Source organism: Rattus norvegicus, chromosome 1 (genome assembly GCF_036323735.1).
Source record: "Rattus norvegicus strain BN/NHsdMcwi chromosome 1, GRCr8, whole genome shotgun sequence".
Taxonomy (NCBI): domain Eukaryota; kingdom Metazoa; phylum Chordata; class Mammalia; order Rodentia; family Muridae; genus Rattus; species Rattus norvegicus.
The window spans coordinates 93152936-93173753 of record NC_086019.1 but is presented as its reverse complement, the minus strand read 5'-3'; the positions used below and the strand labels follow the sequence as shown (position 1 = coordinate 93173753).

Sequence of the window (20818 nt, the reverse complement as noted above, 5' to 3'; positions counted from 1 at the left end):
GGGCGCTTTGCTTTGTGCTTTATTCACTCAGGAAGGGTGGAGGAGCTGGGGGTGGGGTCCCGAGTCAGCCTGAGCCCCTGCCCTGCTCAGACTTCTCTCAGGCTTGGTTCTCAGGCACATCCTTGTTCCAGTCCCTGCCAGTTGGAAGTGAGCAGGATGCCTGGTGGAGGGGCGCTCTGAGGTCAACAGTCCTGAGCCTTAGGGAGTGTGGGCAAGGAGTGGAGTGGGGTCAGCCTTCCCTCCCCAGAGCCTCCCCTAGCATGGCGGTAGCCTTCTTTAACTGCTCCTGCATGTGCTCCAGCCGCTCCGCATTGTGTTCCTGGGGAAGATCGGAAGTATGGTTACCTCTGTGGTCATGGTGAATTGCAGCCCTGCCACTTCCTGTGCTAGTGGCCTGAAATCCCATCCTAGCTGTGTGTTGTGGTCAGTGATGGCTACCATCCTTGCTTCTACAAACCCAAACGTTCTGCTTGTCCACCTGAGCAGCATGGTGGTTCGCACAGCCTACCACATTGATCTCTTGATCCTTTATGAGTGCTGAGACTCCAGATGTGTGTCGTCACAGCTGGCTTATGTAGCAATGCTGGGAAGCGAACCCAGGGCCTGTGCATGTAAGTCATACATTCGACTGTGAACCTGCATCCCTAGCCCTAGGGGGCCCATTTGTGAAGTTTTGGCCATTTTGATTGCTGCTCCCAGCTGAGGTGATATTTCATTAATTTTTAAAAATTGGTGTTTGCCTGTCCTTATATCAGATGCCTGTATATCCATGTCAGCCTAGTGCCCAGCGAGGCCAGAAGAGGGCATATGATCCCCTGGGAATGGGAGTTCCAGAGATGCCATGTGGATCCTGGGAATTGAAGCTGGGTCCTCTGAAGGGACCGTTAAACCATTAAACTATCTCTCTCTGGGGTTGGGGATTTAGCTCAGTGGTAGAGCGCTTGCCTAGCAAGAGCAAGGCCCTGGGTTTGGTCCCCAGCTCCAAAAAAAAAAAAAAAAAAAAAAAAGAAAGAAAAAAAAAACTATCTCTCTAGCCCGTAATTACAAAAACAAAGTTTCTACATCTACTTAGCGTGTGTGGAGAGGTCAGAGGACAACCTGCGGGACTCAGTCCTCTCCATCCACCACGTGGGATCTAGGAATTAAACTCAGGTTGCAAGACTGGACAGCGCGAGTCTGTACCCACTGAGCCACCTTGCTGGGACAATCAGCTTGGCATGTGCCTCATCCATGGCCTCTGTCACTAGCATTGTGAGCCAGAGAGCAGCTGCTAGCTTCAGTGGGAGCTGACTTACTTGGTACAGATAATGGTGGCTAACTCTGGTGCTTCTGGGTAATTAGCGGCGTCTTCCTGGTCACTGTCCTTGCTTGGACATCGCTACCTAGTTCTGGTGCACGCTTGGTCACTCTGACCCACTTCATGGTAGATTTCACATTGTGTGGCCCAGCACGAGGAGAGTCCCTTGGGCGGTCTTGGAGTGACTCCTCTACTTACCTCCTGCTCTCGAGCCTCTTCCTCCTCTGCCTCTGCCTCCTGCTTGGCCTTGGTACCTGGCTGCTCCAGGTGGTGACGATGGTTGGAGGACTCTTCATGCCTCTCTCCTCCGACCCTCTCAGCCCCCTGCCACAGATTTCGGCCTCCCCCCAGCAGCTGCATGCCTTTCTCCTCTGCCTGAAACTGGGCTGTCTCCTCATCGCTGGCCTTCTCAGCCACCCGCTTCTGGAGGTCTCCGGCACCCTCTAGACGTTGCTTCCACACATGCTCAGAGGTCTTCTCTGGCTGGCTCTCCTCTTCCTCCTCTTTCTCCTCCTCCTGGTGAAGCTGACTGTGGAGGTGCGTGTGGACTGCCTGTTCCTGAACCTCAGACTTGTGGGTCCTCTCTGCTTCTTCCTCCTCCTCCTCCTCACCCCTTATCTCCTGGCTGGATCTCATCTTTTCAGACTCCTGCTTGTTGAAGTCCCCACCCAGCAGCCTCTTCTCCTCAGGGGACGCACAGCCTTGGGGCTCTGTCTCGAATATCTCTAGCGGGGGGAAAAGATAGGATGCTCCTAGTGTAGCCAACTGGGACACAGTCCCTGAAGAGTTGAGGGCTTCCTGACATCATGATGGGAACTGTTTAGCGCTGACGGGGGAGTTACGGGCTGCAGATGTTCTCTGCCCAGTCCTTATCCTGCTGGGAGCTTCAAGGGAGCCAGGTTCTTTCAGTTGGGGCTGTGAGTAGTACCACACTAATTCAGGCCAGGGAATTCTTCCACCATGCACATGGGATAGTAGGGAGGTAGGAAAAGGATCTTGGGAATTCTGAGGGGAATTGGGGTATCCCTACCTTTGTGGAGCAGAGCTGTGCAGGGGCCTCTCTGGGCCTGGCCCAGTGTCAGCACCTCCATCACCACCTCTGCTAGACAGCGGGTTAGCTGGGAGCAAGGATGAGTGGTCAGAGGAAGGGCAAATGTAAGGGATTTGGGAGAACAGAGTGGCTACAGGATCAAAAGAGGTGGGGATACCGAGAGAAGTTGGGCAGAAGGGACTCAGCGGGATGGAGAGGGCAAGGAAGGGCTCTGCTCACCTCTTTGGAGGGTCTCGGTGTCAGGGGAGCTGAGGAAGCTGTGGAGGAAGAAAACGGGTGCTGTTCATGGTACTAATCCCAACTCCCCCCCCCCCCCCCACCCGCACCCGGGTCCATGTGCCAGGCACCTGCCAGATGTGCTGTTCCCATGGGCAAGCTCAGCTGCCCACCTATAGCCCGACCGACCTAAGGTGTACTTCCAATCCCTTCGTGGGCCCCGGACTCACCAGCCCCCAGCAGCAATGCCAGCAGCGGGGGCAGAGGCAGCAGCAGCAACGCTGTAGAGGTGGGTGCACGGAACAGCATGGTGGAGAATCGGGACTCTCTGCTGGGCAGACAGCCAGGGTTAGCGCCTTATAACCCAGGTGCAGTGGACCCCGCGGGGGAGGAAATGACGTCACCGCCGCCCCCTCCCCGGCTCAGGGAGAGGGGACAGCTGTGGGGCACTCTAGGAACCTCAATTATTCATGGGAACCCACTCAAGCATGCACCCCTCTGGGCTTCTGGCTCAGGAGCACGGCTCGGGGAGGGTCTCCCCGGAGACTCATATGGAAGCTGGGCAACTCTTTTTTTCGTCCTTTCCTCATCTGGAAAGTGGATCCTTGTAAATCTACTTCCCCTAGAGGTGGGAGTTCCTTCTGACCCAAGTCCCCTGCTCCATTATTCACCAGCTGCTCAGTGCTGGGACAATTGCTTACGACGCTTTCTTATATTTTTGTGACAACCCACTCCAGAACTTTTGGGTGAGGGGTGCTTCGGCAGTGCCTTGCCTTGGGGACTACACGGGGCTCCATGCCACCCCAGTACCCAATGTGTGGTGTGAATGCATGCGTGGAGACCAGAAGTCAACGGCAAATGTCTTCATATGTTGCTCTCCACTTTATATTTTTTTCTTTTTTTTTTTTTATTAACTTGAGTATTTCTTATATACATTTCGAGTGTTATTCCCTTTCCCGGTATCCGGGCAAACATCCCCCTCCCCCCTTTTATTTTTTGAAATAGGATCTCTCATTGAACTTTTGGGATAGAACAGTTAACTAGGAAGGCCCTGGGATCCAACCAACTGGTCACAATAGTGCTTGGGTTATAAGAGCACACAGCTTTTACGTGGATTCCAAGGATCTGAACTAAGGTCACACTAGCACTTTTCTTGATAAACCATCAACCAAATCCCAGGTAACTTTTTCCCCGCCCCCTACCCCCCCCCGAAAGACAGGGTCTCAAAATGTGAACCAGCACAGATAATATCCAGTAACCTGTTTTTGTTTCTTTGAGACAGCGTCTTACTAGCGACAGCCTCAGCTTGCTGCAACCTCCTTTTAAAAAACAGCTTGTGTGGGTGTGTGGCGGTGGTTGTGTTAGTGCAGGTGACATGGCCCTCTGAGCAGCTGCAGCTGGAGTTAGAGGCTGCTGTGGGCGACCAGGTGTGGCTATTGGGAACTGAACTCAGGTCCTTTGAAAGAGCAGAGGGTGGGTGCTCTCAACTGCTGAGCCATCCTTCCAGTTCCTTGTTTAGACGGGGTCTCATTGTACAATCCTGGCTAACCTGGAACTTGCTATGTAGATCAGGGTACCCTCAAATTCAGAAGATCCACCTATATCTTCCTCCCAAGTGCTGACATTAAAGATGTGCACTAACACTCTTAGAAAGCCTTTGACCCTTAATCTTCTTGCTTCAGTTTCCTCCATGCTGGGACCACAGATGTGTGGCATCATACCAGACTCCAGGAATTTATATGTCTGAGAAAGGACCTGAGGTATATTAGGTTTGTCCTATAGATGTCCATCTGCATCTGAAGTGCTGGGATTATAGACACATACCAAAATACCCTGTTAATTTTGTGCTAGGGAACCAAACCCAGGGTTTTGTGCATACTAGCCAAGCATTCTAGTGAGAATTTTGGTTTCTTTAGAAGAAGAAGAGGAGGAGGAGGAGGAGGAAGAGGGAGAGGAGGAGGAGGGGGAGAGGAGGAGGAGGGGGAGGGGGAGGAAGGGGGGAATAAGGGCTGGAGAGATGGCTCAGTGGTTAAGAGCACTGACTGCTTTTCCAGAGGTCCTGAGTTTAATTCCCAGCAACGACACGGTGGCTCACAACCATCTGTAATGGGACTCGATGACCTCTTCTAGTGTGTCTGAAAAGAGTTAACAATGTACTCACATACATAAGATGAATAAATAAATCTTTAAAACAACAACAAAAAATAACAGAACAATAGGAACATGATTTTGTTTTAATTCCAGGTGTGGGATATGGGATGCTTCGAATTGTGCTCTAGCCGTGATTTTCCTAGATATAGATAGTTTCTATGTTAGTGTGACGTTGGGAATTCTGGAGAGTCTCTTGTGAGAAAAAGTGGGTAGATAAAAAAAAAATAGGGGGGCTGGGGATTTAGCTCAGTGGTAGAGCGCTTACCTAGGAAGCGCAAGGCCCTGGGTTCAGTCCCCAGCTCTGAAAAAAAGAACCAAAAAAAGAACCAAAAAAAAAAAAAAAAATAGGGCTGAGGAAGGGGAGGGCAACTGGTGGATCCTAGAACATTCTGAAGGTGAAGCCTCAGGTTTGCTACCCCACTGGAGGTGGGAAATCACTGAAGTCTGAAGGGTGCTGAGCGAAATCCGCCAGGGGAGGAGCTAGTGTAGGCAAAGGGGCTGGAGTGCCTGTGAAGGAGGCAGAGGGGCCTGGGGTCAGCTGCCATGAATGTGACACTTTGGACAGCACCAGAGTTGGGGACCACGGGCCAAGGATAAGGATAAAGTTGGCTCAGATTGAGGGAGTCATTAGAGGGTGATGGCCTTATCCCAGGGGAAGGGAGGAGACCTTGGCATCCTTTCAACTCCCCAGGGGAGCCTGAGGCCACCCAGCATGAGCCCTGTGGGCAGCCACAGACTCTGACGAAAGCTGTCACCCAGCACTTCCTGTGCTTACAGATCCAGAAGACTCTGTTCTCATGACCATTTATTGTGGGCATTCTGCTCGGCGCTGAGGTGGAAGAGGAAGTGGGATGGCCTTCTTCCTGTCAGGGGCTGAGACATGACTCTGGCTGACAGCCCCAGTGATGGTAGGGGTCACTGACAATGATTCACCGGCAGGGAAGGGACAGAGATAGATTCAGGAGTCCAGGAGGGGAGATGACAAGTACAGAGACATCAGGACCAGCTGCAGGGGAAAGGCTCTCAGCATCAGGGACCTCTAGAAGGCCAGCCTCTGGAGCAGACCGCTGTCATCTGGCAGCAGACTGGCCGGGGAGCCTGGGCTTCTGGGGCTGATTGGGGCCAATGTACTGGAGAGGCACGTGGGTGGGGGCTGTGATCCGGTCAGTGCCTAGGTAGGGCTGGAGAGCGGCAGGTACGAGGACTGAACCATCCTGGGGACAGAGCAGTTATTAGGATGCTACCCTTCCTCCAGCTCTCGCTTTAGCTGCTGGTGGAAGTCTCAAACCTCCTCTTGTTGGTATTGCCAATTGAGCCCAGAGTGTTCTCCATGCCAGGCTTATCCACTGGGCTGCACCCCAGCCCCTCACTGAAGGATTCTAGACAGAGGCTCTACCCTTGAGCCACGCCCTCACCCTCGGCCCTCTTTTACTTTTTTTTTTTTTTTTCCTTTTTTCTTTTTTTCGGAGCTGGGGACTGAACCCAGGGCCTTGCGCTTGCTAGGCAAGTGCTCTACCACTGAGCTAAATCCCCAACCCCCTTACTTTTAACTTGAGATAGGTTTTTATTAAGTTGCCCAGGCAGGCCTTGAACCTGCAGTCCTGTCAAACCTGAGATTCCAGACTTGGGGGATCTCTCACCTTTTGCTGGTTGCTCTCCAGGAGGGCAATGAGGACTCGGGGAACAGCACAAGCGGTGGCATTCACCTGGAAGAAGGCTGTGCTCAGGGCCAGGCTCTGACTTTGTCCTGGCCCTGGGACGGGAAGGTGGAGATACAGTGTGGGCCTTACTTACCGTGTGTGCGAACTGCAGCTCCCCAGTCTCTGTCTCAAACATGATGTACAGACGGCGGCTCTGGAAGTCTGTGCAGTTGGAGGCGCTGGTGACCTGCAATAGGAGTGATGGAGAGGCTGTCTTGGGGACATGCCCGTCCTCCAGTGTCTTACCAAAGGTGCCCACTAGGCCAGGCCTCTCACCTCCCCATAGCGGCCTCGGCCAGGCATCCAGGCCTCAATGTCGAACTTGCGGTAAGCAGGAAGGCCCAGTTCCTGGGTGGGCATGTCCAGCACCCTGAGGCCAAGGTAACAAAAAATAAAACAAAACTGTTGGGAGCGATGCCCTTGAAGCCCTCCATGGTTAGAATTAAGTATGACTGGGTTCATGGAAAATCCCCAGCCAGCTGCAGAAGACTAATACAAATCTGGTGGTCAAGATAAATAATAATATAATAAAATTCTCCTGCTGACTAATGATATGACAAACCTGTGACCTTTCTGACATCCTGTCAACATCAGCCGATTCCCTGACCACACGAATATTGTGTCCTTGGCCTGCATTGTTTCTTACTTCCCCCCTCCCTCTGTTACCCATGTTATGGTATAAATTCAGCCTTGGGAAAAAATAAAATTGTCGCCTTGATCAGACTCTTGTCTTGGTGTCCTTCGTGTCCCTTGTCCCCCATTCTCTTCCAGGTACACCCAACACCCTTCGCTTACAAAAAAACAGTGTCAAAGTCATTGGATAAAGGTAAAGAATGTAGGGGTTGGGGATTTAGCTCAGTGGTAGAGCGCTTGCCTAGCAAGCGCAAGGCCCTGGGTTCGGTCCCCAGATCTGAAAAAAAAGAAAAAAAAAAAAGGTAAAGAATTTAAAGGAGGTGAGTGAAGGAGGGGGATGGGGAGGAGAGGGAGAGAGAGGAGGGGGAGGAGGGGGGAGAAGGAAGAGGAGGGGGAAGGGGAGGAGAGAGAGGAGGGGGAAGAAGGGAGGGGGCGAGAGAGGAGGGGGAGGAAGGGGAAGAAGGGGAGGAAGGGGAGGACAGGGAGGAGGGGAAGGGGAGGAGGGGAAGGGGAGGAGGGGAGGAGAGGGAGGAGGGGGAGGAGGAGAAAGAGGCAGCAATCAAAAAGGAGGGAAAGGGATAAGAACACAGTGGAAGGAGAACCAGCAGCTGGGGAGGTGGAAGCCACAGGAGACAGAAGAGAAGGCTGAGGTGAAAAGGAAAGACAGCTATGCAGTTATCTGTGGGCATTCACCCTACCATTCTCTCTATATATATACATTGTAGCTGTCTTCAGACACCACAGAAGAGTACATTTGATCCCATTACAGATGGCTGTGAGCCGCCATGTGGTTGCTGGGAATTGAACTCAGGACTTCTGGAAGAGCAGTCAGGGCTCCAAACCTCTGAGCCACCTCTCCAGCCCCACCCCACCATTCTTATGGTCTAGAAGAGCACCAGTTTTAGAGTTCTAACTGGCCTTTTTTCTTTTTGTATGTATGTCTTGTCTTGTCCGTCCTTCCTTCCTTCCTTCCTTCCTTCCTTCCTTCCTTCCTTCCTTCCTTTTCTTTCTGGTAGAGTCTCATGTAGCCCAGGCTGGCCTAGACTTCACTATGTAGCTGAGGATGGCGTTGAACAGGGTCCAGATCACAAGTGCTGGGGTTGTAGATCACGAGTTGTAGGTGTGCATCCTTGTGTTTGTGTGTGCCCACTGATCCCACTAGATAAGACTGGGCAGGGAGCTCTAGGGCACTGAGTGTTGGACTCTCCAGCACTGGGGCACAGCCTCGCACCATCACCCCCAGCTCCCGTGTGGGTGCAGAGGATCAGAGCTGTGCTCCTCCGGCTTGCACACAGTAGGCCCTTTCCTGAGCTTGTTTTCTGTTTCCTTTGAAACAAGGTCTCATGTAGTGCAGGCTGGCCTCAAACTCATAGCAATCCTTCTGCCTCAGCCTCCCCAGTGCTTGGATTCTAAGTGTGAGTCATTACATCAAGTCTTTCCTGTGTTATCTCTGTTTCATTTTGAGACAGGGCTCCACTCTATTAGCTCAGGTTGGTTTTGAACTCCTGGAAACCCTGTCATGGCCTCTAAGGTGTTGAGATCACAGGTGTGAGACATGCCACCTGGTTGCATATACTCTCGGGCTTTCTTAATTTGTTGTGTTTTGTTTGTTTGTTTGTGCAGTAGGTAAAAGGTAGCCTTCCTCAGCCCTCGATAAAGCTGTGTGTCCTATAGAACAAGTGGGCCTTGTGACTCCGCCTTCACCCTGGAGGAGAGTGAGTGTGAGGTAGGTTTCTTAGACTAAACTCTAGAGATGGAGAGCTTGGTGGGGGGAGCCTTCCTTCCTGTGCTTTTGACACTCTTAGAAAACAAAATAGTGCACAGACAGAAACTCTACAGCCCAGAGGCCTCACCTAGGGGAAAGGAGCAGGTGGTAGGCCAGCCAGTCAATCCCACTCTCCCCCCCACCCTACCAGGTCCCACCGGGTTCCATCTCCGCACCGGAAGTGCAAGCCCAGCTCTGTCAAGATCTCCACCTGCAGAGACAGGAACTCCTCCAGCAGCTGCGAGCTCTGCTCCAGCCCAGGGCCTGTCACCCCAAACATCTCCACCTGGGACAGGGAAAGGGACACTGGGTCAGGACGTCGTCCTGGGTGGTGGAGGGGACCTGTGTATGCCAGCCAGGCCTGCGTCACTCACCTTAGCGAAGTGATGGACTCGGTACAGCCCCCAAGGCTCCTTCCCGGTGTCTGTCTCTGCCCGGTAGCAGGTGCTGGCACAGACCATCCTAGTAGGAGGGTGGGAGACTGGGTCAGGGAGGGTGGTTGATGCTACCCATGGGGTCTAGCAGTAAAGGAAATGGGTATCACCTGACTGGAAGGTCCCTGGAAGCCACTGCGTGGTCCATGAAGTATCCTGGGAGGACAAAGAGGCAGGGTGGGGTTAGCCAGGGCTGTCATTGCTCACAGGAAGTCACAGTGAGGTTTAGAGTAGAACCCCCTGTCAGAGTACATGATTCTAGAGTCCCTGTGAGTTTGAGCAGTTAACAGCCTATACAACTGTATGTGTTAGCTTCGGGGTTGCTATCTGTTCCCTGTAGGGAGCTGTCTTCCCCCAACACCCAGGTAGCCGCTTACCTGCCAGCCCCACCTCTGCTGTCCCAGCCAGGTTGAGGTCTTCGAAGCGGGAGGGGTCAATATTGTAAATCTGGGATGGGTTGGCATTTGGTGTCATTCCACAGCCTTCCTGGGGGAAGGTTGCAGGGGTCAGGTGATGGGTAATCTTGGCCTCCCTGATTCTGAGTTCACCACCCCAGCTATTCCTTTAGAAGCAACTGGAATTGATTTTCTCTCCCGAACTGTGACTGACTTCTATGACCTAGCCCAGGGTGGTCTCCTCCGGGAGAGAGAGGCCCCCCACCCCTGTCACCCCAGTCTCACTCACAAACACAGCTCCTCTCAGAAGGTCTGGAACCGTCATGGGTGTGAAGCCCTGCAGAGAGGGGAGGGGATCAGCCCAAGGAAGAGACAGTGGCTGCTCTCAGTCTACCCCTCAGCAGAGGACACCAGTGAGGCCTGAGTCCTGAGTCCTGTTATTGGAGCTCTCCTGCTGCGAGCACCCTGCTTCCCCCGAAGTTCACGTGAAGAGAGCAGCTGGAGGTGCCGCTGCAAAGTACAGCTCTAACATGTCCCTTCCCTGCTTGAAGACTCCCTAGTGCGCTCAGAAGATCTGTTTGGTGAATGCCGTTAATCCCAGAACTCAGAAGGAGGCAGAGGCAGGCAGATCTCTGAGTTTGAGGCCAGCCTGGTCTATATAGGAGCTCCAGGCCAGCAGCTAAGATTACAAAGTCAGAGCCTGACTCCATAAAAAAGGAGAAACAGAAAGAACAACAGAGAGAAAACCTGACGCCTGTGATGCCCTCACCATAGCTAGTAACTCATGCTATCCGCCTTGAAGGCATGACTCCTTGCCTCAGTGGACACTGTGATTCCCCAGGTGCCCCCAACCCCACAGCAGGGGTAGTGATTTACAAGTACAGGCTCTAGGCCAAGGTCTGAGCTCCATTCAAGCCTCAATTTTCCCGTCTCAAAAGAGGGCATAATAATAGCATCTACCTAGCCTAGAGGACACAGGAATCAAAGTGTTACTAGTATATGGCAATGCTGAGAACTGCAGCATGCTGGCCTCTTGGTTTTTTAATTTTACTTTTTTTCTTTGAGACAGAATTTCACTACATTGCTGCCCCGGTCAGTCTTGAAGTTTTATCCCTCTGCTTCCATTTCTCCAGTGCTGGGTAAAGTATGTGCTACTGTTTCTCTGAGTATGTCTCTGACCCAGGGAATGGGAGTCAATGCCTTACACATGCCAGGCTGTACCAGCTAACCAAGCTACATTCCTCGCCCCCCTGAGCATCCTTAACCCATCTAAACTTGGTACAGGTGCCACCCTGTCCAAGCAGGCCCTCAGGTAAGCCGTACCCTGCTGACAAGCTTGCTGAGGGTAAAGTTGACCAGGCCGTGCTGTAAGAGGGCTCCAGCCCCGCGCAGGTAATAAGACCGGTGGCCAGACACGTGAGACAGGCGCCTAGAGACAGACAGGCAGACAAACTGGCAGTGCCTACTGGCCAAGGCAGGTGGGGAAAGGACTCGAGTACCCAGGGGGCAGAGAGGCCCAGATGATAGGCGGGCTTGGCATCAAATATTCATGCTGGGTGGGCCCAGCCCTGGTGTTCCACCTTATACCCTAAGGCTGCAGGCAGAAGCTGGCTGCCAGCTGTTAGGGCTGCCAGCTGTTCACGGGGTGGGGGCGATGGGTTAGGGGGGGTCAAGACCCAGGAGGGGAGGGGGTGGTGGGACTCACTTCTGTCGAATGATGTCCAGTTTCTCGCCAATTTCCAGGTGGCCTCGGGGTTGGAAGGAGAAAGCTGGTTGTGGGTGGAAAGCAATGGTGTAAGAGAGGAAGAAAGATGCATCAGAGAGCAGGGAGGAGAGAGAGGGTCATGGGGGTTGGAAGGGAATGGAGATATGAGAAGCAGAGAGAATGGAGGGAAGAGCGGGAGATGAGGGGAAGGAAGGAGAAAGAGAAGGAAATGGATGAGAGAGATGAGAGAAGGGAAGGAGGTCTTGTCTGAGTGGAGACACACACAGGGGCTAAGAAGAAAGCTCCCAGAATGGGGGTCAAAGCAAAGCAAGGAAGAAAAGAGAGGGGCAGCCAGACATGCTGTACCCATGCTAGGGTGGGCTGCCCGAGAAGGAAAGGCAAGGAGACACAGCCTCACCTCAAGCCCCACCCTGGCCCGAGACCTGCCGTGCCCCACTCCCAGCCTGAGGTCCCAGGGACACCGAGCCCTGGGGTGTGACTTACCCGGCTTGTCACCCACCACACGGAGCACTCTAGCCTGGCTCTCATCCCCAACAGGCTGCAGGAAGAGGAGTGTGTCAGAGAGAAGGAGACGGGGCATCCAGGATGCCCTGTCTCCCCTGCAATGTGGCCTTTACCGTGTCCGGGTGGGTCTGGTTGGGCAGCCTCAGTGCCTGCTGGTAGAACTCTTCCTCCAGCTGGGTCTCTCTGGGGTACAAGGGTGTGAGCTGCTTCCGGATTTCCCGGCCACGGGTCCGAAGGCCCTGATATTGGGGGTCCTAGGCAGGGCAGAGGATTACCCTTGGGGAGAGTCAGGGGTACCTCTACCAGCATGACTCGTCTTTGCTGGCAGGACCCCACGTAGACATTTGACATTTCTTTTCATCCAGTAACCTGCGTTTCCTCTCAACTTGGCAAGATCATGCAAACAATGCTCAGGTCAGGCCAACTGGAACTTTCTCTTGCTTTGGCTGTGAGGAGACAGGAGCCAAGCTGAACTACCCAGAGGGAACTATCAGGAAGGTGCACTCGGCTGGCTCTGACTTCCTCTGTTGGCAAGGGAGAAAGCTGGGCTCAGAATAAACCGAGTATTGGAGCCAGGAGCTGGCTCTAGCACACCTCACACCAGCTGTAGGCTCGCAAACTGACAGACTGTCTTTGTTTTTAATACATATATTTTACATACGTGTGTAAGTATGTGTGTGTGTGTACACATGCGTGCTGGAGAGCAAGTGTGGGCCCTCTGCAAGAGCAGTACACACTGTGACCACTGAGCCATCTCTCTGGTCCCCATGGAAGCTGTTTTTTTTTTTTTTTTTTTCCGGAGCTGGGGACCGAACCCAGGGCCTTGCGCTTCCTAGGTAAGCGCTCTACCACTGAGCTAAATCCGCAGCCCCCCCGAAGCTGTTCTTTTTATCTTACCTCCTGATCCTGTCTGAATTAGAACTGTGACCAACGTGGTACCCTCCCCGCCCTCCCCAGTGAGGGTGGAGACATCAGGGCCCTGAGTACCTTCTGCACTTGGTTGCTGTCTTGCTTTGCCTGGTGGAGAAGAGGAAAGGGGAGAAGGTGATTAGGTAATGAGCTTGGGGGTTCAGAGTAGAGACAGAGGAGGTCAAAGTTCAGAGAGGAGCATGACATCTGAATCTCCCACCCTGCCTCAGGTTCTCTGTTGGTAAAGCCATGAGACGGCAATATGATGTAACAGTACTGACATCCAGTGCTGAAAATGAACTGCTCTGTCCTTCTGGGTTCTGTGAGGGGAAGATGGGGGCTCCCTGAGGAGCGTACCTCTTTATTTTATATTGTTACTTTCTTTGGGCATTTGGGTTTAAACCTTGAGCCTTGTACATCATACCACCCAGCTACATTCCTGGCCCTACTGGTGTGTGTGTGTCTGTGTGTGGTGTCTGTGAGCTGGTGTTACAGGTGGGTAAGGCCCTGGCATGGGCGTTGGGAACCAAACTCAGATCTTCAAGAACAGCTGGACCATCTCTCCATCTCAGGTTTTTTTTTTTGTTTGTTTGTTTTGTTTTGTTTTGTGGTTGTCGTTTGTTTGTTTTGTTTTGTTTTTTGAGACAGTGTTTCTCTGTGTAGCCCTGGCTGCCGTGGAGCTTGCTCTGTAGATCAGGCTGGCCTCGAACTCAGAGATCAGCCTGCCTCTGCCTCCTGAGCGCTGAGATTAAGGTGTGTGTCACTACCTCCCAGCTAGGTTTTTATGGTTGTTTGTTTTTAAAGAATTATTTATGTATTTCATGTACGTGAGTGCTCCATCTGCATGTACACCTGAGTGCCAGAAGAGGGGGGGCGGGCATCAGATCCCATTACAGATGGTTGGGAACCACCAGGTAGTTGCTGGGAATTGAACTCAAGATCTCCGGAAAAGTAACCAGTGCTCTTAACCGCGGAGCCATCTCTCCAGTTCCTGTCTGTTTGATTTTAAATGACTTCTGGGGGAACCTGATGTGTAGCCATGACTGTTTTAATGAGAACAGACCAACGGGCTCCCAGGTTTTCACTCTTAGTCCCCGTGTGGTGACCGGTTTGGAAGGATTAGGAGGTATGGCTTTGTTAGAGTAGGTGCAGACGGCGGGAAGATAAGTCACACGTCTGCTCTCTGCCTACTCGATGAGGAGCACAATGTAAAGGTCTCAGCCACGGCTCCAGGGCCGTCCGTACCTATCTGTTTCCCACCATGACAATAATGGACTAACCCTCCAAGACTACAAGCAAGTCCCCAGTTAAGCACACGCCTTGGTTATGGTGTCTCCTCACAGGGACTAAGACAGTAGCTGAGGACACTGAACTCTTGATCCTCTGACCTCTACCTGCCAGACGCTGGGGTTACAGCTGCGTGCCACCAACACTTTTATGACGTCTACGAGCCATCTGTGTGAGTGCTATTGGCTTGTCAAGCTTTGTAAATGTTGGATTGTGACTCTGCATGAGGCGCTGTAACAGAATGTTGGAGTTGCAAAAGAACCGGCAGCAGCCAGGGTTTCTGTATATACAACAACGTAAACTAGTTACCAATCAAACATGTAAGAAATACGAAGTGTTCCTGGTAAAAAAAAAAGGGGGGGGGTAGCTGTTGAGGGGAGAAAGGGCAAAAAGCTCAGGTCTAAGCGTGTGCTCTCCTCTCTCTTATCCACAGACCTGGGTCAGTTCGTCCCTCTCTAGATAGCCTTCAGTTCAGGACCCCGGACACTGGCCCTAAACTACCAACAGTGACTTTAGCCATCCTGCTGATGACTGTTGTAAAGATATGTGTCTGAGCTCTGGCAACAAGATGGGATTCTCCTTAGGGTATGGTCTACTTGTTCTTGAAAAAAGAAAAAAAAAAAAATAACTGTGAGGCAGACCTTGTCTCTGACCCAGTGGCAGCCATCTTGGAACTGGGATGGGGTCCAATCTATGTAGTTGAAGTTGGGCACACAGAGGGAAAGAATCTGTTTGGGGATACTGAAGAGAGCTAATTCATTAGCCCGAGGAACATCAGGCCTGGGTGGCTTGTTTTATTAGGTAACAACTGTCTACATGATTCGAGCCCTTTTACTTGGATTTCCTGTTACTCCCAGACAGAGATATCCTTGCTGCCTCCAGCCTGCCCTGGCCCCTGCAGGACCCCCACTTCCCCCATGCTCACCAGCAGGGCCCGCACTGCCTCTGCCACAGCCTCCTTCTCTGCCTCCAGGCTCTGGATCTGCTCCCGAAGCTGCCTCAACTCCTGCCACGTGGAGATCTGCGGGGGGGGGGGGGGGGGGGGGAATACCACAGTGAAATGGCCACTGCTCTGAAGTCTCATCTACCAGGCCCCTGGATGACAGCAGGTTAGGGGCACTGTCTCCTCCCATTAGCACTATGACACCAGACGCCCAGGTAGGCACATAGCTGTCCTGAATCAATGCTTTTCCCAGTTTACTTTGCAGCCACTTCTGTTGCTATGATCACGACCAACCAACAGACAATCATGGAAGTGTGACTTTTTTTTTTTGGTTTTGTGAGACAGTGTATTTAAGTACAGCCTGGGGTGGCGGCTTTGAACTTGTAATCGTCCTGTCCTTCTCTGAGTGCCGGGACTACACAGGCACTAGCACACGCCTGGCTAAGTCACCTCTTTAAAGGTGACTAAACTTTCTTTTTCTTTCTTGTTTATTTATTTTGTGTGTGGCTGCAGGACGGGAGTCAGAAGACAGCCTACAGGAGTCGGTTCTCTCCTTTCATTCTGTGGGTCCCAGGGATTGAACTCAGGCGGTCGGCTTGGCAGTAGGGACCTTTACCTGCTGAGACGCCTCCCCTCGCTCTTTTTCTTTAAATCCAAGGTCTCCCTGTGTAGTCCTGGGTAGCCTGGAACTTGCTATGGAGACCAGGCTGGCCTCAAACCCACAGAGTGCCTGCCTCTGCCTCCTTCAGAGTACCACATCACCATACCCAGATTTTTCTATTATTACTATTACATTATTATTATTATTATTATTATTATTATTATTATTATTATTATTATAAGCATGCACATGAATTTTTTTTGTTTGCAGAATGGGGGTTCAGAAGACAATTCTCTCAGGAATCAGTTTTCTCCTACCACCGGGGAATTGAACTCAGGTTGTCAGGTTTGGCAGGAAGTGCCCTTATTGATTGGGCCACCAGTGCTTACTGGTGGAAAAACTCAACAAGATAAAAACTTAAAATGGGGCTAAAGTGCTTTAGTGACTGGTGTGAGAGTCTGTAGCGATCTGAATGAGAAATGTCCCCATATCCTGGCATTTGAACGCGTGGTCAGTTGCTGCTGATGTTTGGGGAGGCTTAGGAGGCATGGCCCTGCTGGAGGAAATATGTTTCTAGAGGTGGGCTCTGAGAGCTTAAAACCTTGTCCTACTCTGTGCATCATGCTTATGGTTAAAGATGTGAGCGTACTGCTCTGCCACCTGCTGACATTCCGTCCCTGCCAAGCCCCAAATAAATTCTTCTGTAAGTTGGTTTGATCATGGTGTTTGATCACGGCAACAGAAAAGTAACTGTACAGAAGGGTTCAAGACAGAGTTGGGAAGATTCATCCATTACATTCGGGACTCACTATCAACATGGTGACCCCAATTTTAGTTCTCTATAAGGTAGAATTACATAGTCTCAACATCTGGGTCATAAGTCTAGAAACAGATATATCTTAAATATCCGTTTAGCAGGTATTTATCCATTCAACTCTATTCGTCAGCTTGCTGTTTATAGCAGGATGCAAAGCTCTGTCTCCAAGAGTACCTCTGATTAACACCTCCCTCCTCATTTCTCTTCGCGGCCTTAGGGTGAGCCTGGCATGAAGTCTGAGTACAGAAAGACAATGGTATTTAAGTTACGGGAGTACAGTAGATACCGATTGTCCAATTATGAAATGCATGCAGGTCACAGAAGTCATCCACGACGTTCAATAGGTCCTTAGTTCTGTTCTCCCTAGATCACTGGCACATAAGTGGGTGTCATGCACAAGACATTGCCTAACTTGGGAAGGAACCTAAATTCCTGTTGAGTAGTTTTCCCCACAACTGGAATGTATCTGGCAAATCCAGTTCTGTAAAGCAACCCGCCCTCGCGGGCGGCGCAAGCGCACTCACAATCGCAGGCAGGTCGGCCGGCCGCAGCTCCCCCTTGCGGAGCTCCAGGGAGCGCGCGGCCTTTTCTGGGCATGCGCACACCGACTCCATGTCTAAGTAAGGAAGCTCGCTGTACCCCTCGCGTGCGTGTTCGTACAGGAGGTTCCGAACTCGTTTTTCTGTAGCGAAACTCCTCCTTGGGTTCTGGTTGCACACGCAGCGTCCTCGGAACCGGAGCCCCTGGCGAGCCAGGAAAGGCCACAAGAGCCGTGCCATGGACGCAGCCATCTTGGACTGGAAACAAGAAGTCACTCACCATGGACGAGCCAATCAGACGCACAAGGAGATTTCCCGCCCAAGCCTTAGAAACCCTTCCAATAAGGAAAATTGAACTCAAATAGAATCTGTCGTTGTCCAATCGTCATCCTTATCCCGCCCCTTCGCTGACGCAAGAGAGAGGTAGCCAATCACTAAAGAGAAACCCCGGAAGGGGCTGGAGTTTGGAGTTGGCGTGTGTACGACCCTGCTAGTTTGGTAAGGTGGGTGCACTTATCTGTGATCCAGACATGTCTCATCTCTCCTCAGTTTCCCCTTCCAGTATTCGGGCGAGGGCGATTGGGTCCTTGCGGGCCTACTCAGAGTGAGACTGAATTTGTGAGTGAGGGGACTTTCTGTTTTAAAGGAGGTTCTAGAAGGCTCTGAGAGTGGGATTCTGGTCCCAACCTCCTTTCTGAGTGTATTATCTCCTGATACAGGGACGCAGCCTGCGGCGAGATGTCCTGGCCCGGCCTTCTCCATGGCCTCACCACGTCCCTCAGTCGTGGTAAGTGAACATGGGCCACAGGGACGAGGCTGGACGAGGACAACTCCCTGGGACGTGTATGCTTTTGCCAGATTTCGGATGATATCAGCTTTAAGCACGGAGCCTTTACTGTTTTGGAGACAGGGTTTCACTGTAGTCCAGGTTCCCTCTCCCAAGTCGCTTTGTAGACAGGATGGCCTTGAACTCCTGACTACCGCTTCAATCTCAAGTTCTGGTGTTACAGGCGTTTTTCTACCACGCTCCCACCTCCTGCTCAAGGGGCAAGAGTTGGAAAGCTTCTGCGTCCAGACAGTTTAAGTCAGTCATAGTCATGGCTCCCCTACATAGATAACGGTGAATCCCTGAGGTTGGATTGCCTAGAGATTGTCTTAGTTTGTGTAAGTACACTCTCAATGTTCGTGCAACAGTCGTACCAACAAATGCTCGTTTCTCGGCATGTCTCCCCGGTTAGGTGTCTCTCAGTTGTGTTTATTCCTTCAGTGAGTTTTTATTGATGACCTCCTATGGGTGAGAAATCCGAGCTAGAAGTTTAGTCATTCATTCAAGTGCTATTTTTCTAAATCTAAGACGTGCCACCACTGGAGGGCAACTTTATATTCTCAGACATTGCCCAAACATCAGGTCTTTGCACAGTGTCCTGAGGGAGGGGTTGGGTACGTCATTCACATGGGTATTTATTATCCAGCCTGCTCTACGTAGAGAGATTCAGGACAGGCAGAGCTGCATAGTGAGACCCTGTTTCAAAAAAAAAAAAGTCCAGTTTTGCATATATGAGAGTTTTGCCTGTATAGGTCTGTGCATCACACTTGTGTATAGCCACAGATGGTTGTGAGCTGTCATGTGGGAGCTTTAAATTGAATCTGGGTCCTCTGGAAGGGCACTCAGTGCTCTTAATCATGGAGTCACCTCTTCAGCTCCACAAATTAAGGACTGCCTTGCAGACATCTCCAGTATTTCCCCTGCCTTTCCTTATATTACACTGCAGTTCTGCGGTCTCTCTGCTGTTTGCTTGTTTGTTTTGAAGGTAGGGGGGGCGCTAGAGAGATGGCTCGGAGATTAAGAGCACTGGCTGCTCTTCCAGAGGACCCTGGTTTGATTCCCAGCAACCACATGGAGGCTCACATTTGTCTGTTACTCCAGTTCCAGGGGATCTGATACACTCAACCAGATATGCAATTAAAAAAAAAAAATCAAAAGAAATGTTTGAAGGTACTTAGGCCAGAGCTCAGTTTATGTAAAATGTTTAAAACCTGTAAGAACATTACTATATAACTATGGGCACAATAATAAGGGTTAGATGTTGCATTATTCCTGAATAATACACAGCGTCTTGCATACATGGATGTGTGCACCAACTATGTGCAGTAGCCTTGGAGGCCAGAAGAGGCATCGGTCCCTAGAACTGGAGTTAAAGATGGTTGCTAGCCACCACGTGGTGCTGAGAATTGAACCTGGGTCCTCTGTAAGAGCAACCAGTGCTCTTAACCACTGAGGCATCTTTCCAACCCCTGTATGAATGTAAGTGTGTATTTAAGAGCAACATGTGGGGCTGGAGAGATGGCTCAGTGATTAAGAGCACTGACTGCTCTTCCAGAGGTCCTGAGTTCAAATCCCAGCAACTACATGGTGGCTCACAACCATCTGTAATAGGATCTGATGCCCTCTTCTGGTGTGTCTGAAGACAGCGACAGTGTACTCATATACAGTAAATAAATACATCTTTAAAAAAAAAATGCACAACACGGGCACGTGTCAGATCCTCTGGAACTAGAATTGTGAGCCACCACTGTTGCTGGGAATCAAACGGTCATCCTTTGCAAGAGCAACAAGGGCTTCTAACCACTGAGCCATCTGCCTGTCCACACTGCTTTAGACACAAGCAAACATGACCTTGTAAAGGGCTCGGATCCTTCTTTAGACTATGGAAACCCAGTAGTCCCTCTTGTGTCTCTCCAGGCCTAGCCCTAGCTCCCCAGCTCTGGGCCACCCGTTCCATGGCCACCCTGAACCAGATGCACCGCTTAGGCCGCCCGAAGGAACCCCCTAAGCGTCTGGGCCCCACGGAGGGCCGGCCCCAGCTGAAGGGTGTGGTGTTGCGCACATTTATCAGGAAGCCGAAGAAGCCCAACTCCGCCAACCGGAAGTGCTGCCGAGTACGCCTCAGCACCGGCAAAGAGGCTGTCTGCTTCATCCCCGGCGAGGGCCACACCCTGCAGGAGCACCACGTGGTCCTCGTGGAGGGTGGTCGCACCCAGGACCTGCCTGGGGTTAAACTCAAAGTTGTGAGGGGCAAGTATGACTGCGGCCACGTGCAGAAGAAGAAATGACCATAATTCACAGTGATCTGCTACTGGATCCTTGGAAACGGGTTCTTTCTGCTCCAGGGGCAGCTTTTCTTGGGTTCAAATCTTACTCTGACTCAGCAAGATGCTATTAACCTGCAAGATTTCTGAAGGTGAATTGGAAGGAGGAACTCTTGTGCCCACTCCCTTGACTTCCATGTTCAGTGTCTGCAGGTTGACCTCATGCGCTGGGATGGGGGTTGTAATAAACATATCTTCAGGTTGTGATGTCACTCAGTGTTCAGTGTCTGTCCCCGGGTGTGGAGGAGGGTCTGCGCCCCTCTGAGGTGCCGACAGAAGGAGCTGTTCTAGGTGCTGAGGTTACTAATCGAGCGCTCCGCAGGCTCGGTACACACGTGTGTGTGTAGTGGTGATGTGGGTTCTTTTGTTTGGGGGCGGGTGTGTGCATGTGAGTACTGGCGCCCTTGGAAGCCACTGGTTCTGAATCCTCCAGGATTCAGTTGTGAACTGCCTGATGCGGGTGCCGGAAACCAAACTCAGGGGGTTTTTTTGTTTTTTTTCTGGAGCTGGGGACCGAACCCAGGGCCTTATGCTTGCTAGGCAAGCACTCTACCGCTGAGCTAAATCCCCAACCCTCGGGTCTTGTATTAGAGCAGTTTGTGTTCCTAACCTCAGCCCTCTGCCAGCCCCCGTTAGCACCCGTTTTATTTATTTATTTTTTTTTTGGTTCTTTTTTTTTTTTTTTTCCGGAGCTGGGGAC

At 51.5% G+C, this 20818-nt stretch overlaps 4 protein-coding genes across 8 annotated transcripts in view; 1 reads left to right on the top strand and 3 right to left on the bottom strand.

Annotated features, from left to right (window-relative positions):
• The window catches only part of LOC103689966 (MARCKS-related protein-like), a 980777-nt gene that overhangs the window by 874886 nt on the left and 85073 nt on the right, over window positions 1-20818 (bottom strand). The gene's annotated exons all lie outside the window — the stretch shown is intronic.
• Window positions 7-2462, bottom strand: Ccer2 (coiled-coil glutamate-rich protein 2). The gene is made up of 2 exons (XM_008759219.3): window positions 2328-2462; window positions 7-2022 (listed from the first exon to the last, which is right to left on the bottom strand). The coding sequence occupies exons 1-2, from the start codon at window positions 2386-2388 to the stop codon at window positions 1379-1381; spliced, it is 705 nt and encodes a 234-aa protein (XP_008757441.2). The 5' UTR covers window positions 2389-2462; the 3' UTR covers window positions 7-1378.
• Sars2 (seryl-tRNA synthetase 2, mitochondrial) lies at window positions 1811-17240 on the bottom strand. Of its 3 annotated transcripts, XM_063283386.1 has the most exons (17): window positions 16954-17220; window positions 14994-15089; window positions 12860-12889; window positions 11986-12126; window positions 11852-11906; window positions 11348-11411; window positions 10966-11071; window positions 9932-9979; window positions 9625-9733; window positions 9358-9403; window positions 9188-9275; window positions 8990-9099; window positions 6692-6785; window positions 6510-6602; window positions 6356-6421; window positions 2795-2892; window positions 1811-2605 (listed from the first exon to the last, which is right to left on the bottom strand). In XM_063283386.1, exons 1-17 carry the CDS (start codon window positions 17218-17220, stop codon window positions 2530-2532), a joined length of 1587 nt encoding a protein of 528 aa, XP_063139456.1. In that variant the 3' UTR covers window positions 1811-2529. The 3 variants fall into 3 exon arrangements, with proteins under 3 accessions (XP_063139456.1, NP_001099710.1, XP_063139457.1); NM_001106240.1 differs by lacking the exons at window positions 1811-2605; window positions 2795-2892 and adding an exon at window positions 5504-5929 and having other exon boundaries at window positions 16954-17240; XM_063283387.1 differs by lacking the exons at window positions 1811-2605; window positions 2795-2892; window positions 6356-6421; ... (3 more) ...; window positions 9188-9275; window positions 9358-9403 and having other exon boundaries at window positions 9624-9729.
• Window positions 17332-20330, top strand: Mrps12 (mitochondrial ribosomal protein S12). 3 transcript variants are annotated; one of them, XM_006228652.5, is made up of 3 exons: window positions 17332-17471; window positions 17688-17755; window positions 19712-20330. In XM_006228652.5, exons 2-3 carry the CDS (start codon window positions 17707-17709, stop codon window positions 20080-20082), a joined length of 420 nt encoding a protein of 139 aa, XP_006228714.1. In that variant the 5' UTR covers window positions 17332-17471; window positions 17688-17706; the 3' UTR covers window positions 20083-20330. The 3 variants fall into 3 exon arrangements, with proteins under 3 accessions (XP_006228714.1, NP_001099709.1, XP_006228713.1); NM_001106239.1 differs by having other exon boundaries at window positions 17434-17466; window positions 19712-20329; XM_006228651.3 differs by having other exon boundaries at window positions 17448-17586.

Bases quoted from the DNA above. Each gene is read 5' to 3' on its own strand.
- Ccer2 (XM_008759219.3), bottom strand. From the start codon at position 2,388: ATGGAGGTGCTGACACTGGGCCAGGCCCAGAGAGGCCCCTGCACAGCT. The intron at 2,023-2,327 runs GTAGGGATACCC...TCCCCCCGCTAG, and splicing joins CACAGCTCTGCTCCACAAAG to AGATATTCGAGACAGAGCCC.
- Sars2 (XM_063283386.1), bottom strand. From the start codon at position 17,220: ATGGCTGCGTCCATGGCACGGCTCTTGTGGCCTTTCCTGGCTCGCCAG. The intron at 6,422-6,509 runs GTAAGTAAGGCC...GCCTTCTTCCAG, and splicing joins AGCTGCAGTTCGCACACACG to GTGAATGCCACCGCTTGTGC. The intron at 2,893-6,355 runs GTGAGAGATCCC...TCTGCCCAGCAG, and splicing joins TGGAGAGCAACCAGCAAAAG to AGAGTCCCGATTCTCCACCA.
- Mrps12 (XM_006228652.5), top strand. From the start codon at position 17,707: ATGTCCTGGCCCGGCCTTCTCCATGGCCTCACCACGTCCCTCAGTCGT. The intron at 17,756-19,711 runs GTAAGTGAACAT...GTGTCTCTCCAG, and splicing joins CACCACGTCCCTCAGTCGTG to GCCTAGCCCTAGCTCCCCAG.